Here is an 18,548-nt window from a genome sequence, read left to right as displayed (position 1 = left end):
AAAATAAAATTCCTTCTGCAGGTCTTGTAATTTTTGCATGACTGGCAGAAAAACACATTCCAGTTACTATACTGTCTTGCTGTTTAATATATTTGATATCTATTTTTAGCATTTGGCTAACTGCAAGGGAAGTTTAGGTCCAGAAGAAGTTAGAAGGTCTGCCCTGACATTGGTAATGGGTGCCTTGGAAAGCAATAATCCACTCCTAAGATGTGCTGCTGCGGAATGTTTGGCCAGATTGGCACAGGTGGTTTCTGACAGTGCCTTCACTGCTGGATTAGCCCAAGTCAGTTTTGACAAGTAAGTTAAAAAAACAGCGTGGTAAGTTACTGGTTGAGTTTATGAAAATGTTTGAGAAATCTACCTGGCCCCTATAATGATAATAATTTTTAAAAGCTGTTTTCCTTCATGAGTTTTATGTCACTTCAGAAATCAACAGGAAAAAGCACTGCCTGATTTCTGCATGTGTTTCTTAGTTTTGCTGATCTTTAAGAAGCTTGTCTAAGTAAGCATGTAGATTTTCAAATAAATTAAATTGGCTGCTGTTCTAGCAACATCATTTAAGTACATCGAAAATATTTTTGCTACTTCCTTCAGATAAGAGATGATAAATGAACTTGGAAAGTTGGCAATGTATCAGTGTCTAATAAAATATTTTCCTGATTCCCTTTGTAGATGTGCTTATTACACAGTGTCAGTCTTGGTGATCACACTAACAACTTTCTTTCCCTATAATTAATAGGCTAAAGTCTGCTAGGGATGTGGTATCGAGAACAGGTCATTCTCTGGCTCTGGGATGTCTGTATAGGTACCTAGGAGGAATAGGTTCTACTCAGCACCTGAATGCATGTGTTGGAATCCTTTATACTCTATCTCAGGACAGTACTTCCCCTGATGTACAGGTACTTGTCATTTATCTAAAAATGTTAATTTACAGATGAACTGATTTATATTCTGCAGTATAAGGTTGTTTTTTTCTTGTAAGAATAACACTTCACAGCCTCTTAGTCATACCTCACAGGTGATGGCTGGAGCACAGAGGCAATGAAAACCATAGCCCCTGCTCGAAATCCACTTTCCAAGAAAGAACTATGATGAGATACAGGAGGTTCTTATTTAATGATCAGTGAAGCTGATAAGGCTAAGATATGCTGGCTTCAAAACCAGTTTCTGATGTTTTAGGAATTGATTAACTTCATGTTCACCTATATCTTGACCTTAACTAGATAGTACCTAGGTTTTTTTGTTCATGTCAGTTTTTGTCTCTGCTATGATGTGTACTTCACAACATTTTTTTGTTATGTGTTATGTAGTAAATACTAGGGATTTGTAGCCTGAATGCTGTAGAACATGGTCAATATACTTCCTTGCATAAGGCAAGATATTTTGAAGACTCATTCATATTATTTCTCCGTGGCTAAAACTGTTGTCTATCACAATAGCTTTAAGAGACATTGAATGTATTCCATGTAATTGTCTAAATCTCAGTTAAAGAATCTTTTAAGCTGTATCTACAGTATCTTTACACAGAGAACAACAGTATGTTGACATGAAACAGATGTGACTATTGGTGCAAAGTAACTGAGACTAAAACAATATGTTGGTTTCAGCAACTCTTATAGTATTTTTTCATAATTCTCTTGTTCTTGCACATAGAATCATACAATCATTAAGGTTGGAAAAGACCCCTAGGATCATCAAGTCCAACCGTCAACCCAATACCACCATGCCTCCTAAACCATGTCCCAGAGTGCCATGTCTACACATTTTTTTAACACCTCCGGGGATGGTGACTCCACCACCTCTCTGGGCAGCCACTACTCATAAGACTTGTTCTCCAGACCCTTCATGAGTTTTGTTGCTCTTGTCTGGACACGCTCCAGCACCTCAATGTCCTTGGTCCTAGGGACCCAAAGCTGAACACAATATTCAAGGTACATCCTCACCAGTGCCGAGTACAGGGGCACCATCACTTCCCTGCTCCTGCTGGCCACACTATTCCTGATACAAGCCAGGATGCTGTTGGCCTTCTTGGCCACCAGGGCACACACTGCTGGCTCATGTTCAGCTGGCTGTCAACCAACACCCCCAGGGCCTTCTCCATGGGGCAGCTCTCCAGCCACTCTTCCCCAAGCCTGTAGCGTTGCACGGGGTTGTAGTGGCTCAAGTACAGGACCTGGCACTTGGCCTTGTTAAACTTCATACAGTTGACCTCAGCCCATCGATCCAGCCTGTCCAGATCACTTCATTGAACTATAAGAAATTTTGCAAAGAGTAGAATGTATTTAAGGAATAATAATCATTATTAAATTAATTTACTATTAGATTAATTTTTTTAATTAACGATGGCAAATTTAAAATGGTTCTTTCATTGCAGAACAATGTTCCACGTAAAATGTCTTATTAAGCATCCCTTTGGAACCTGAAAGTGCAACTTCTATTACTTTTATGTTTTATGACTGAATTTTACTAGAACTATCAAATTTTAAAAAGATCTTGTTGATTCCATCATATAGGCATTACATGACTGCTTCTCTTATTTTACAGGCATGGGCACTACACTCTCTGTCACTGATAGTAGATTTAGCTGGCCCCCTGTATCATGTGCATGTGGAACCTACCTTATCTCTTGTTCTCACGTTGTTGTTGACTGTGCCACCTACTTACGCTGAAGTTCACCAAAGCCTTGGTCGCTGTTTAAATGCACTTATTACCACGCTGGGCCCTGAGTTGCAAGGTATGCAATGTACAACAGTGTCAGCTTTGTTTGGTTTAGCAACAAAATTGCTAAACATTGTTAGAATGTGTAATTCAAATTTTATCAACAAATAAGTACATGCTAAGTTTTTTTTGTCAGACAGTATTTCACAGGCCGTGATTTTATGCAGTCAAGATGACGTGAATGCTGGTTTTCTGAAAATAGTGTATCTCTTTGACATCTTTTCCTTTGTTTGAACTGATTCTCCAAGCCTTGCCTTGGGCTGAAAATTCTTACATTTACCATGAAAACAGAAGGTATTCATATTTCAAGAGTTCAGAGCCTGTCTATGTCTTAGTTATGATACAGGCATTTAAAAGTTGCTTCTAAATCAACTTTTACATAGCTGGACACTGACATATCCAGAGAGCAGTGTGACTGTTACTTACTGGTATCAGAGTATAACACAGATATAGAAAGTATCCTGCAAGAGGATGAGAGCTTATGGGTGGCTTGGGAAAAAGACATCATGTTTAAAATAAAAAAAGCTGATGTTTTAAAAACAAAAATATTTTTTCTTCCGAACATAGGCAGCAGTACAACAGTTTCAGCTCTAAGAACTTCCTGTCTCCTGGGCTGTGCAGTGATGCAGGATAATCCCGACTGCCTTGTTCAGGCTCAAGCCATCTCTTGCCTTCAGCAGCTTCACATGTTTGCTCCTCGACATGTCAACTTGTCTAGCCTTGTAAGCTGCCTGTGTGTGAGTATACACTTACTAGTCTATATACTTGTATTTTAAAACATTTTGTTCAGAAACACTTAAAAAATGCAGATGCTTCTTTAACCAGAGAAACTGATCATTGTGTAGGGGTAAGAGGTGTTTCATATCCTCCTACAGGCAAGTATTCACTATTTTTTTCCCCCTGTTTCTGCTTTCCCTTTACAAGAAGAGCACATTCTTTAGAAATCTTGGCCTTCTGAACTGCTTGCAAGTGCATTCTGCTGCTCTTATTAAGGCCAGTTGTCTGGCAGGGTATACCATCCATTACAACTTTTTGCTGGATTATTACCAGCTATTTTATGTTGGCCAGTTTTTTCCTCTGCTGCTTTTTATGTCTTAGGTGAAGGATTGATGAAAAAAAAAAGGCTTGTGTGTACTAACTACTGAGAATTGTTTTGTTTGGGTTTGTTTTTTCATGATGGTGAAAAACTGTAGCTTTCTCTATTTCATAGAGAAATGCTTCAGCGTACTGACTTCTTGGCAGTCAGTATAAAAATTTCTGACACTTACATAAGTAATAGTCAAACCTGGTCTTTGGAAAAAGTAAACAAAACTCTTTTTCAGCCCTATTTGACGAAGAGATGGGGGGGTTGTTTGCTGGCAGGTTTTTTGTTTGTCTTTATTTTACCCCAGAGTCTCTCTGTCTTTGAATAGTTGCTATTCTGAACCACTTAGTTTTATGAAGAAAGCAAAAATCATTTAATGGTAGTTATTAGCCTTGCTGAGTTTTCAGGGGCTAGCTAGGGGTTTTGGGGTATTTTTTAGTCTGTTTGTTTCTTTTTAAATAAGACCGTTAGTCTCCCTGTAAATCAGAGAGAAATAAAAAACCACAGACAGTAAAGTGGGGTGGGTTTTTTTTAATCTCTCATCTATCTTAACACAGTTCTTATTCAAATCTTCTCCTGGGTAGCACTTGTACATCAAAGGTAACCATATATTGATCTTCTGTGAAGTTTAGATTCCTTTCATCTATCTTTATTCAGTTTGACTAGAAACATGATTGTGGGAGCCAGGAAAAACTGAAGGAGAAGCTCTTTCAGCCCCACATTGTGATAGGCAGAAGAACTGGAACTCATCTGAATTGTTCTTTCTTTTAACATACACCAGCTATGTTTTTCTCTTCTCTGGGTAAAAACATAGGGTTTTTTTTACATTGATAAAATCACAACAAATCTTATAAGTCACTTTCTTGCTCATATGTAAGTCCATGTACACTCTGCTTCCATGGACAGTATGATCTCTCTAACTAATAGCAAGTACCTACTAAAAAAGAGGATGTCATGATAAAGTTGTCTTGTCTATATGGAATTACTGATTTTTATTGTTTTTACAAATTGTCTCAAAGTACTTCATCCAGTACTTTATGAACTTTATAATATTAAATTACTCAATTAAGAAGAAGCATGGTTCATGGCTTGAGTGTGTGTTTTGATGCATCTGTACACATGTGTGTGTTTCACCTCTACCCCAGAAAAGATTGTGAGCTTCATGGGGAAGGAGTCCACCAAAGTCAGTGGCCTTACATAGATGAACTTTTCTCGTTCTGGTGAACTTGTTACAGGACTATGGCCAGTGTTGCTGATACTGACAATTCAGTAATCGTCAATACGTCTCTCAAGAGTATCACAAACAAAGGTTTGCGTGTGTGCCTTGCAGGTCTGGCAGAAGATCATTGCACAGACAGATTACTGCATTTGTAAAACTCACCATCCGTCCATGTAGTTTCCACCCACTAAATCACCATCTCGCTAGGGAAGCAGAATAAACTATTGGACTGGACCTGAAATCTGCTCTTGACTCTGTTTTTGGCTTGCAAGATGACACTCAGCAAGTCATTCTCCATGAGTTAAAATTTCTGCAAGTGGAGAACAATGTGTGACTGTCCTCCCTTGCAACGCATTTTGAAGTCTTAAGGGCAGGTAAAGTAAAAGCTGGCCACTAGATACTGTGGATATTGACCACTGCGTTCTTTATTTAAGGCAGGAAAACAGGAGAGGCAAAGAATCTGTGGTCAGCTAAGTGATCTTTTCCCCTTCTGTCCACAGAAACATGAATTCTCACTCATAAAATCTTGAAAACAAATGTGCAAGGAATTTTTTTTAAGTAACATTTGAACTAACTCCCCTCCCCACCCTTTTTCCCCAAAGTTTCTGGAAAACTTTTGTGTCTTCAGACTTGCCTTTTTAAAATTCTGAAATAGACATTCTCTTTTTCCCCTCTCCCCTCTCCTCCTCTCCAGCATTTGTCATGCCAACACTATTGCTGTGAGCAGCTGCAAGCTGCTTCCTCCACCTGTCTTCTCACCCCCAGAGTGTGATATGGTTCAGGTCCCCAAAGTATTTAGACTGTTCAGTTTGCGACTAAGCTAGCACTAACAAAACATGGTTCAGGAATGCGTACATAGCTTCACTGGCTCGTTTTTGTTTGTTTGTTTGTTTTGATTGTGTACATGTGCCTGTCATAATCTAGCTTCCTTGTTTGTCAATTGGATCTTTTTTCACGGGGCTTTGCATCTAACAGTAATGCTTATCCTGTCAGTTAAATTCTTGGCTCCAGTGGAATAGAAATGATATGCTTTTAATCATGTCTAACATTAGCTCTAAAGCTAACTTAGGTGAGTATGGACTTCTAAAGAGCTTATCTGTGTAAGCTTATGATGTAGTGAATGCCAGTTTTCAGCTGCAAGACATTAAAGATATTTTGAAACATGATAAGTACACAATGTCAATAACTATGCTGTGCTGTTGTCTTGGTACTGTAAGAACTCGTTTTAGGGGCAGCTGGCTTGCAAGTTAAGTGTGTTCAACATTAAATAGAAGATAACTAAGCAAATTAGGGGTTTGGTATGTTTGAGATAAGATTCTGCATTTTATTATATGCTGAATTTACTGTAACAGTCTCCATGTGTGATTGGTATCACTGTGATATCTATATTTTGGTTTTGTCATGACTGGTTTGTCATTTGTTTTTGTGCAGGAAATCTTGTTGGATAATTCTGTGTTGGTAGGTCCCTGTGCCTTGTTAATCCTAAATTTTTGCAGTTTGCAGTGGTGTTTTTAATTTCGTCTTTTATCTTTTCCTTTTAACCATTTTAATGTAATTTCTTTTAGCATGTCAAGTGACATTTGATTGTCATCCTAACCAGACCCTTCCTAACTTTCTGCAGATGGCAGACGTATATTTCATTTATGTGCTCAGTGAGACATTATTTTGTTTTTAATGTGTTAAGCACAGAAAGGGAACTGTTTGTTCATTTAAGTTTGTGTGTGATGCTTGCATTTTGTGTCTGTTATTTAGTCCTGTCCCCTGCTTACGGTGTGGGAGAATGAGAGAGGTGAAAAATATGCATCTTGCGTTATTCGGTAGCCTGAATTGGACCCTCTGTTTCTTCCCCTCTTAAAAATAAGCACGTAATTTATGCATGTCCAACTTGAAGTAGAATGTGTAGCTTGTTTGCATAAATGTTGTGTTAAAAGCTTCACTTGTTTTTAAAGTTTCAATTAAAGTATCTTGCAGACATACTTATTGAGTCAGGTTTCTTCTTCTTTAGAAGAATTATGTAGAGTATATCTGGGTGTATTAGATACTTCATTCTGAGTATTGTAGATTCATGTGTATGCATAGAAATTCAGAAGACAAAGCTTAGTTTTGTTAAAGTAACAAAGCTGGAATTCTGTATCACTTGCTCTTTTTGTCCTTAAGTTGTTATTTTTAACTGTATATTAACTAATATATATTAGTCATTTTGACTAACATATATTAACCTGTTGCTGACAAACGAGGAGCATGACCACACTGCAAGGTTTCCCTACAGCAGGCACTCAGCTCTGTCTGTTTTAAGGATGGTGACAGCTAAGGGTACACAATTGCTTAGTTGTAGATAATAACTTTTTTGATGATAACCTCAGCTTAATTTAAAAGAAGCTGCATAAATTTTGCTGTAGCCATCTTGCCTGGCCACAGGTGGTTCATTGTAACTTTGGGATTCCCTTCAGAATATTCTTCAAATTGAAAGCAAGCAAATGAAAATCAGAAATCTCCAATCTAAGAAAAAACCTGGAGGCTACGTCTTAGGTTTTTTCAGTGTTTTTCCTTGTTCCTGTAATAATGAGTCTGTTATCATGTGTTTTTTCAGTATAAGAAACAAACACGGGCCTGGTGGTGTTAAAATACGATGATTCTATAAACTTTTTTTGCTAGAAACTGCTCAGGAGAGCTGATTTGTCTCAGTGTGATACATTCACCAGTAACTCTCACCTTTCCTCTCACCTTCTCTAAAACGTAATTTAATGTACTCTGAGTATATAATTTTTTTTGCGGTGAAATCGCAGCCGTGTTCTCTTTGCCCTTTCTTATAAACTTCCTTTCATGCATGGAGTTCATACTTACTAAAGCGTAATTGACTGTCTCACCCTTAGTTACACTGGCATTTCTCTAGTTACATCTGAGGATGATCCAAGTAATTTTCGCTTGCCCTGAGTTTTCAAGCCCATTATATATATCCTGTAGTCAAAGAATAGAGTTAATTTTTCATTGACACCACGATTCAGCTGTCATTGAAGTTAATGGGGGTCTTTCTACTGATACCGGTGGGAGTCAGATCCCCAAACCAGTCTTATTAGTTACCTTTGGAGAGAAAATGTGAAAAGTACTGACATGTTAAAATTGAATACAGGAGTTGCAAAACCTTTTATTTGGGGTTAAAAAAAAAAGGCTGAGCAAGAATAGCATCAGTTACATGCCTACTGACTTCACAGATTTGCCTTAACTGCAAGTGTTGAGAAAATACCAGCCTTACTGAGGTATTGCCATAAAGGTTTGTTAGCCAGCTTACTGTTTGTTCTTGCATGTTTCAGGTGAATCTCTGTAGCTCATACTTATTATTGAGACGTGCAGTGGTAGCTTGCTTACGTCAGCTTGTGCAAAGAGAAGCTGCTGAGGTATCAGAGTACGCTGTTGCATTAGTTAAAGAGAGCAGAGAAGATTTTACTCCAGGTAACGTATTGAAGTTTTGAGATCAAAGAGCTTGACACATTGATAGTGAATTTTAAACACGCTCTGTGATGGGTATGAAAACTCTGATACATTCTTGAAATTTTAAACTCAGAAAGGCTTTCTGCTTCAGATATCTGTATAGGACCAAATTATGGATGCATCCAAACCCTTTCTTAGTGATAAAATGAAGACTATTGCTTTTCATATACTGTATATTAGTAGGGTCAGTAAATGAGAAAATACAAGTGGAGTTCCAGAGAAACCCAGGCCTATCTAGCCAGTAGCTGTTGTAGTAACTGCTTCATAGTCTTGCATTTTACATACATTTTCATAATTTTATTTTCCCACATAAATCTCTTATTAAAAATCTGTCATTGAGGGAAGGCATACAAAGGCTGTTGAAGAAAATTTCAGTTGACCTCTTTGGAAAACTAGTAAAGTAATGATCAGCTGGGGTCCCTAGAATTTTTAACTTCATAAAGGTTTGGGCGGTTTGCTAAAAGGCCTGAGAATGATCACTCATGTGATCATGAGGATCATGAGAATGATCCTCATGTGCTTTCCTTTGAAGGGACAGTGGTAATAAATGATTTCACTTTGGATTTCAATTCAAGCTTATCTGGAAACTTTCAGAAAAGATAGACTATAGCCATTTTGTAGAACTGCTGATTTTAAAAATTAGTAATATTGGGCAAATAAAAATTGGTCATATTAATTTAAGAAATTATTGCAACGTGTCTGGTTTTGAGCTTTGTTGAAGAACAATTTTAACATCCCTTTCAAGTTAAAACATTGTTTTTAGTGTTAAATTATGAGTCAATGTGAGGAATCAAATGGCCAAATAATTTTTTTCAGGAGCTTAGATGCTATGGTGATGGTAATGCAGTGAAATTCAGATCAGAGTGTGATTCTTTTTTTTTTTTCTCCCCCGCCTTGGTGTGAGTTTCTTCCTGTTGTTAGTATGTTTCTTTATAAGTTCAATGTTTGTTTTGTATTCAGATGATTTAGACATGGTATTAAAGCAATTAATACTATTATTTTGAAAGTATTTGAGGGCTAGATACTTGTTCACAACATAGTCTGTGCAACCTTCAGTGGGATTTTTGTGGTCATTACTGCAGTTTTCTGATGAACAGCATTCAGCTCACAGACTTTGTTCTTAGCAGATGTTAACATCAGAGAAATAGGCCTGGAGGGGGCATTGCTGGGCTTGCTGGACAAAGAATTGGATCAACGGTTATGCCAAGATATCAAAGAGACTCTGACTCATATGCTTACTTCAATGGCAGTTGAAAAGCTCTCTTTTTGGCTGAAGCTTTGTAAAGATGTTCTCGCTGCCTCAGCTGGTAAGTTCTAATACGGTGTATTTGAGAACACAATGAAAATAAGGCCTGCAGCAGTACAGTATGTCACTGAGGGAAAGTATTTGTGTTTCTTGAGTGTTTGACATTTATGAAGTGTATCATTGTCCTTCATGTTGAAACACTGGACCCTCTAACTTAGTTCTTTTAGAAGGAATATGACTTTCTCCCTTCTGATTGCCTTTTCCCTATTGATCAAGTTTTTGTAAACATTTTAGTATGTCTTGCCTGTTCATATCCTTGTTGATTTATAGTCCTAATGTTAACTTATTTCCATATCAGAAATGGAAACGTAGAATACATTTGAGCTTGTGCATCCTGTGCAAGTACCTACAAAAAAAATATTCAGACCCTCTGTTCTATTAAGAATAGGAATGGTGCAGACCTACTATATCATAATGAAAACTCCTGAGCAGATGAAATCAATCACTGTGCTGAATATTGCGGGGGAAAAAATTTATTTTACCTCCAGTGCAGGAGGAAAACATCTTGGATTTAGCTTTTTTGATTTGGAAAGGTACTAGCTTCTAATGTGTCACACTTATTTTAAAAGTGGGTTTTTTTCTTTCACTTCTTTCACTGTGTTCTTCATTTACTTTCATGGTATTGGTCTTGTATTCCAGCAAGTAGTATCAACTAACTGCAGACAGTTTTGTTGTATTTATTTTATTTTTAATTCTAGTATTTACATTCAGACACCAAGGTTGAAGGGAGTCATAGTGAGTTGGAGGCTAGAGATGGACTTCGAAGAGATTTTCTTATGAGTCCTTCTATAGTTTTCAGTTACAGTAAGAAAGAATACTACAATTCTTCTTCTTTTCCACCATGTCCTAAATACAGATTTCAATACAGTAGCTTCAGTAGATACCACTCAAGAAGAGGAAACTGCCAAAGCTGATGATGCATCTGTATTAACATCTGACAGTGATGAGAGGTTCCATCCTTTCAGTAATCCACGATGGTCTACCAGAGTTTTTGCTGCAGAGTGTGTTTGTAAAATTATAAGCCAATGTGAAAATGCAGGCAGTGCACATTTTGACATAACTTTGGCTCAGGAAAGAAAACAACGTGATTCAAGAGGTATGTGTTAAGCACTGAAAGAATTTCACAGAATGCAAAGTATGCTTAAAATAAATGTCAGCTGTTTGCATCTTAGTGAAATCCATCACAAATTTGTTGTTTGTAATTGTTGAAACCTTTAATTACTCTGATTGGAAACCTGTATTTTTAAGGTGTAGAGCAATTTTTATTTGCCAAAACATTGGCATATCACTACAGCATTTCTACTCACTTTCCTAGTTATAGTACCGTGGCATATGTGTAGGAAGCCACTGTTTCTGCATAAGCATTGGAAATCAGAAGTGATAGCTGGCACCAGCCTACAACATTACAGTTTTGTATCTGGAAGTATGACTAAAAAACTCCACTCTTTTTTCCCTTCCATAATTTGCATAATTGCTAGTGGAGACACAGGGCCAATTTTCAGTACCTCTCTGTATTTATCTGGAGGTGTTTTCCTCAAAGCTCTTTTTTAGAACATCTGCCTCATACATAAAGATATTTATGCCTTATTCTAAGTGCTTTTTTTTTTTAACATTAAAATGCAAAGGAGCCTAGATCATCTAACTGAAGATGTCCAAGTAAGATGATTGTATGTGTAAGCAGCCTTAAGTGAATCCTTGATATGTGGTGAGGTAAAATGTAAAATATATATTTTGAAAATGTTGGGAGCAGTCTTATGAATATATTATGTCTAAAGCTGAATTTAATAAAACTGGTTTTGTTTTGTTTTGTTTTTTATTATTTCTGTTTTCAGATGACTTTTTGGTATTGCATTTAGCTGACTTGATCCGTATGGCGTTTATGGCTGCCACAGATCACAGTGATCAACTTCGCCTTTCTGGGCTTCAGACATTGCTAATTGTTGTTCGGAAGTTTGCAGCTGTTCCAGAACCAGAGTTTCCAGGTCATGTAATTCTGGAGCAATATCAAGCCAATGTAAGCACCATTGCTAATAACCTCTAGAAGAGTCTAGAGTTAATCACTGAAAGAAGTTTGCTTTCTGCAGTGTGTAGTGCTAGAGTTGGTTTTCAGTTAATTTGATATTAAATTATTAAATTCTTTGGACAGAACTTCCTTAGAAAGCATCTTTACAGTTGGTATATGTTTTAGCCCCGAAGTTTTTCAAGTTTCAGCATTTTTCCCTCTTCCCTGTTTGAATACAGCAAAAAGAAAATACAACATTGGGGTGGTGGTTTTTTTTTGAAAGCACTGGATTTGAAGTGCATTGCAAGAAATATTAGGGACAACGATCATTTAAAACTCTGCTTAGAAAAAAGTAGCCTCTGCACACCAGAGATCACACTAGGAGATTTTGGTTGATAAATAAACTAGAGGAGGTAAAAGCATGGATTGTACTCCCAAGGTCTATTTCAGTTAAGTCTTGGATGAGACAGAAAAGATGTCCTGATCATTTTGCATCCCAGACTGCACTTGAGTTAAATATGACAGGCAGCTGTGTTAAGCCTCATCTGTCTCCCATTCTTCAAATTTCTAGCAGACATTAAGTAAGTCAGATCACTTTCTCTCATAGAAATTGAGAGATCCTAACCTGCTTTGATCTTGCTTTTGCCGTTAGAATTCTATTCTACTGGCACTTCTTTGTGGGAAAGGAGAAGTGCCTTGATCTAGTCTAGAACTTCCAAGGGGGAAGAACACACTATCTGTCCTTGCTGTCCAAGACCATCAGGCAGGTCACAAGTAGACCTAATAATTCTCCTTCTAAACTTCACTACCCATAAAGCGTTTCTGCTAATATGCATAGATCTTCTCATTAACTGTTTCATAGAAGTTGAAGAGATATGAATCAGTTAAGTATCTAATCTTTTTCTTGTAAATTTTATTCCATATCAATAACCAGAAATGGATGGATGTAGATTTCTTCCAGATTTAAGTAATTATTTCCTGAAATCTTGTTCAGAAGTTCTTTACATGAAGTCTGAGCTTTAAGGGGTCATAAGAAACCATCATTAACTGACATTAAAAACAACACCTTTTCACTTATTTTCACAAACCTGTATTTGTAGTACTTGTACAACACTTTGTACTTTCATCCAAAGAGCATCAGACTTAAGTCTGAGTTTTCGGATATCAGCTAAAGCAGCAAGGAAAAATTCCATTAGCCTTTAGTGAAATAGCTTTCAACAATGAGAGGAGGTGAAATCTCTGCAATCAGGTGAGTATATGTTTGTGTGTTCTTTATTAGGCAAACAGTGTTTATGCTGTCCTATTCTTACATTTTGCAAAGTTGACCAACTTCAGCTGTTTGTTTCCTTAAATCTTTATTCTTTCTAAGGAAGGAATGAGTAAGGAAATGTCACTCATTAGGTGTCTTGCAAATCTTTCATGGTTTGGGACATTGTTTTTTATTTTGAGGGCTTTTCATCAAGTCAAGAGTTCAGGAAGGAAGAGGTTTCTTTTTCAGTTTCAGACTGTGCAAAAAATAGAATCAACTTTAAAGACCCCTCTCAAAGAGAGCCATGCCTTCATGTCCACATGTGGTGATGTGTTTGTGCAAACAATAAAAGTATGACTGCAACTGTCTCCCTGCTCTTTAACCTCACTGAAACAGTATGTGGAAAAATGAAAAGGAAACTATGCTTTATAAAGGAAAACTGCAACAAAGCCTGCTCATGAAAAGTAATTATTTAGTTAATTGTTCATGTATTAAATGTTGTATAACTTCTCTTTAGGTTGGAGCAGCACTTAGGCCTGCCTTTGCTCCTGAAACTCCTCCAGATGTCACAGCAAAAGCATGTCAGGCAAGTGTTGAAAGTCGGAAGTGTTAGGTAATAGACCCTCTGAAATTTTCTTTTTGCTTGATACGCCATTCAAGAAAAAGGAAGTAAATAATCTAGCCTCAAATCCTCAGTGCACACAAAATAATGTCACCCATGTTACCTCTATATTGTAACAACTCAAAGATTTTAAAATCTTTTCAGAAACTTCGTAGCAGTTGATACTTTGGCTGTTACTTGACATACCTCTAATGTTTTTTGGCATTCATTACTTATGTATACCAAACTGTAATGTCATTTAACGTTGATTGTTATCCAAGAGTAACTGTATCTCTGTAGAAATTAAATCTGTTTTTCATAATTTTACAGATGGAAAAAAGAGTATCCAGTGGTGTTTGGCTCTTGTTTCTCATTATTTCTGTTTTACAACACTAGGTATGCAGTGCCTGGATAGCAAGTGGTGTAGTAAGTGATCTTAATGACCTTCGAAGGGTTCACCAGTTGCTTGTATCCTCTTTGGTAAAGGTGCAGGCTGGGAAAGAAGCACAAAGTCAACAATATAATGAAAGCACCTCAACTATGGAGATACTGGCTGTGCTCAAGGCTTGGGCAGAGGTTAGTGTAACAGCTCTGTAACAATAGTCTTGTTATCTGGTAGGTGAATTAGAACCTTTCAGATGAATAGCTTCAGGAATTTCTTATATGCTTCATTAATTAGAAGTTGCTAGTCCTTTGATTTGCTTTGATACCTCTGAACAGTACATTAACTTTGTAAACCTGACAAAATTACTGCTAATTAAACTGCATTATATTGTACATTAAGAAATATGTCTAGCACTTAAGTAGTATGATTTTCGTAACATGTTCTAATATTTCAATAATCATTTTAAATTGGCATGGTATAAATAGCGGTGGTGATAGTCCACTGAATATACCATTTTAAATTCGTGTCATTTCTCTCATTGTCTATTGGCATTTAATTTCTTACACGTAGTTCTTGTAAGTTAACAACGTCAGCTCAGTACTGCATTAGCTAACTGCCTTAAAGTCAGCTCATGTGAATGCCTGTTTTAATATGTGTAAATGCAAGGTTGGGTATTTGAAAATCAAAAATGTGAACAATGTATATAATATCTAGAAGATGTATCTTAGAAAGCACTGATAATGACCTTGGCTGCTGATGGTTGGTAACCAGCTAAATATGAGCATGTTATGTAGTTAGTATGATATTTCTGTTTATATCCAGGGAGCTATTTTGAAGGAGAAAGCAGGCAATAGATAGCTTTTATGTGAACATTTGTAGAAAAACATACGAACCTCTGGTGTCCATACTTGAGAAAGGATATTGGCAAAATAGAAAAGCCATTGGAGAAGAGCTAGCAAGTGGGAATAAAAATCTTGAAAACATGCTTACACTGAGAGATTTAAGTAGATGAGTCTATTTAATCTCTTCAAGAAAAGATAAGGTGCTGTGATTAGTTTAAAATTATTACATGGAAAAAAGATTTTTATTGGCATATGACAATAACCTGTCATGGATCAGAAGTTAAGACAAAATTCAGACTAGATGTGAGGCTCAACTGTAAGAAGTGAAGATCTGTAAATTGTTCCAGTTTATAATTAAGATCACTAGAAGTCTTCAAAACAAACTCTGTATAACTTTCTACTGGATCTCGGATATGAGAAATGAAAGTAAACTGGGGTAAGCTTTTGTGGCCTGTAATTTACAAATATTTCACTTAAGCCCTAGGTGGCTCCTTCTCACTTAGGATCTTACCTATTCCTTGTTTCCAGAATTTGAAGCAATTCCTCCATTCTGTTGCGGGGAGGAGTGAGAGAGGGGCTTGGTGGGTGCTGGCCTGGGTCAACCTACAACAGTTAGCAAACCTGAAAAAGATGCAGAAATCATAATTGCAGGAGAATGATACAAAAGCTAACTTTAGATTAGTTGAACTGGTCTCCTATGTCTCGTTTATAGTTGAGGAGAAGAGCTTCCCTCCAGGGGTGTTCTTGAGAGACTGAAGAGGTCCGTTGGTCTGAGACATTCTCAAGCCTATCTTTTTCAATAACTATAGAGAGGGAAATTCTCACACTGAAGTTAACGTATTGATGGTAACACCCAAAGTTTGCAAATGATACAAGTCTGTCCTCTTCATTCTTTACGGCTAACATAGGGTGATACACATTTTTGAGAAGTAGGTTGCAAGTGCAGTATGTCATTTCAGTTAAAGGAAGATTTAGGAATGATTTGACTGTGGTTTCAGGATCACAATTATAAGTATATTATTTGATAAGTTTTTCAGTCTTGTAGCTATAACTATAACAGGGTTTGATGGTTGGAAGCTTAAGCTGAACAAGTAATATATTAATTTTTAAGAGCAGGGAAGTTAACTGCAGCTATGTTTAGGAATTTTAGTAGGTATCCCTTTATTGGGACTCTAGCTGGGGGAGTGGATACAGAAGGTTTAGAAAATAAGTGCTTGTTCACCTATGCCCACTGGACTTGAAGCAAGAATAGATTCCAGGAAACCTCATGCCCGTTCAACAGGCAGTCATGCTAATGATCACAGCAGTTTTCCAAGTGTTAATATTTGTAAATCTCTCTCCAAATATATAAACAGGTTTACATAGTTGCAGTTGAAAAGCAGAAAAATCAGTGTGATGCACACAACCACTGTTTAAAAACTGCACACTCTGCAGAAGAAAGCTACAGAGATGTAACATCTTCAGCCAGTGGACTTCTGGACTTAGTACAGGCAGACCTTGGAACACTGAGCAAGCTCTGGCTTGCTGCACTTCAGGATTTTGCTCTCTTAACTTTGCCTTCAGAATATGCATCGCAACTTCCTGCTGAAGGTAAGAAGGCACATCAGTTGTATTTTCATAGGTCACTTGTAAATATATATCATTAATGTCCTGGCTGACTTGTGTTAAGATCACAGTAAGATTAAATTGTATAGAGAATAAACATACTTGTGTACCTGTCTAAAGATAAAGGCTGCTTCTGAGAACAGAGGTTTCACTGATGTGAAAAGTAGTTTGTTTGGTATTCTTTTTTAATGGACAGTTTTATGGTTGAAAGAAGAAAAAGGTAATTGTATTGGATTGTACCCAAATCTAAATGAAGTGCCCTCGTTAGCCTGTATTTTAATACTGAATATTGAAAAAAAAAAAGTAATACATAAAATACGATAAAAATAATTTCAGTAAAAAGAAGAATCCCTTTTTATAAGAATGAGAAAATATGGTAGTTGAAAATAAATTAGATCCTTAAAACTGTAACTTCTGTTCTAGGTGGTACATTTTATACAGCAGAGACAATTGAAAATGCCAGACCTCATTACTACAACTCCTGGGCACTGATACTTTATGCTACAGCATTATGGCTTACTAGCACAGGTTTCGTCATTGTTGATCCAGATGAAGGAGTTACTAATCTCTCTAGACCTGTCACCCCAACTACAATGTGTCAAGATTCTTCTACGAGGCCCTTGGTGAAATCTCCTGAGGATGTGAACACTGACAGATTTCATCTTATCTTGGGTTAGTGAGTGCATAATCTGTCTAGAGGCTGTAACCCAAAATGTTATTTTTAATAGATAAAACTGTTAGCAAACAAATATTTTAGTTATTCACATTTAACTGACTCACTGAATATTGCATCTCTTAGGAAAATATACAGTCAGAAGAATTTTAAGTCCTAGTGAGAAAATTGTAGAGCGTTTTCCCAAATGTGGTAGAAAAAACACTCGGTGTGAGCTAAAGAAGTTCTGCTCTGCTCATAAACATGCAAGTTCAAGGGTGGATTTTATCATTGTTGCAGCACTACAGTTACAGAATGTACAGTTTAGCAGCACTGAAGTACAGTTTTACATCACAGAATAGCGTGTAGGTTGGAAGGGACTTGTGGAGGTCATTTTGTCCACCACACCCTGCTCAAGCAGGGCCACCTAAAGCCAGTTGCCCAGGACGGTGTCCAGACAGCTTTTGAATATCTCCATGGATGGAGACTCTACAACCTCTCTGGGCAGTCTGTGCCAATCCTCAGTCATTCTCACTGTAAAAAAGTGTTTCCTTAAGTTCACATAAAGCTCTGTTTAAGCCTTCACTATTGCAGAGGCTAATCAGGCAGTTGAAGTCAGTCACAGTTCTCTAAATTTACACAATTAGGCATTTCTGGTTGTATTTTTTTCCTTTGGTGTCTCTTTTGTATCCTTCTTTTGCAGTCGCTTTTTGGAATGGTTTGTATGACCCAGATGCGTATGGCTTCTTTTGAATCCCAGTCTTCCTGCACAAAGCCAGCTTCCTTTTGGGCTCCATTGCTTCCTCAGTTAAAAGTGGGACCTCTGATAAAAAAGCTTCTCATTCCCCCTGCTTCCTGTACTACTGGATTAGTGCCTCAAATTTCAGATACTTTACCATGGACACCTGGCTTGTTTATTCTGCTTCTGAACACATTCCACTTGTTCATTTTCACTTCCTACAGGGAAACTGAAAGAAATTCAAAACGTGGACACTTTTCTGTTGCACAGCTGTTCTTTAGTTCACATTGATCAGTTTCCCAAGTCATCACACGTTTTGGAATTACAGCTGTACAACTGGGATGAGAATATGGATCATAGTTTATATGGAGTTCATCTCCAATGTCATAAAATGTCATCTGAAGGGTTCTGAAAGCACAGAAAAAAGCTATTGTTTTTACCTGCTCTAGGATTTGCAAGCTTAGACTTCATGTAATTTACTTATTGCTGGTGATCCAGTTGAGGTAGCTGCGATCTTTAGCATTTCTGTAAAATGGGAAAATGAAGTCTCAGCCTTTGAGTGTGTGAGCTATTATTACTTTCTCCATTATTTCCTTCTATTACATAAATCAGTGTGATTAGGCAAATATTGTGCTATACACTCCTTATGAATTG

General features: G+C 37.1%; 1 protein-coding gene across 12 annotated transcripts in view; it reads left to right on the top strand.

Annotated features, from left to right (window-relative positions):
- HEATR5A (HEAT repeat containing 5A) overlaps nt 1-18,548 on the top strand; it is a 69,669-nt gene that overhangs the window by 41,470 nt on the left and 9,651 nt on the right. For 5 of the 12 annotated variants that reach the window (XM_075103303.1, XM_075103307.1, XM_075103299.1 and 2 more), the window contains exons 19-31: nt 110-300; nt 743-902; nt 2,548-2,737; nt 3,289-3,458; nt 6,456-6,482; nt 8,336-8,474; nt 9,638-9,820; nt 10,676-10,915; nt 11,652-11,833; nt 13,588-13,656; nt 14,068-14,247; nt 16,254-16,488; nt 16,927-17,175. In XM_075103303.1, the coding sequence (XP_074959404.1) occupies nt 110-300; nt 743-902; nt 2,548-2,737; nt 3,289-3,458; nt 6,456-6,482; nt 8,336-8,474; nt 9,638-9,820; nt 10,676-10,915; nt 11,652-11,833; nt 13,588-13,656; nt 14,068-14,247; nt 16,254-16,488; nt 16,927-17,175 (2,215 nt within the window). The remainder of the gene's footprint in view (nt 1-109; nt 301-742; nt 903-2,547; nt 2,738-3,288; nt 3,459-6,455; nt 6,483-8,335; nt 8,475-9,637; nt 9,821-10,675; nt 10,916-11,651; nt 11,834-13,587; nt 13,657-14,067; nt 14,248-16,253; nt 16,489-16,926; nt 17,176-18,548) is intronic. The other 7 variants (XM_075103308.1, XM_075103300.1, XM_075103298.1 and 4 more) reach the window with 4 other exon arrangements.

This window comes from Phalacrocorax aristotelis, chromosome 9, assembly GCF_949628215.1.
Source record: "Phalacrocorax aristotelis chromosome 9, bGulAri2.1, whole genome shotgun sequence".
NCBI classification, from domain to species: domain Eukaryota; kingdom Metazoa; phylum Chordata; class Aves; order Suliformes; family Phalacrocoracidae; genus Phalacrocorax; species Phalacrocorax aristotelis.
This window is presented reverse-complemented; position numbering and strand designations above follow the sequence as displayed.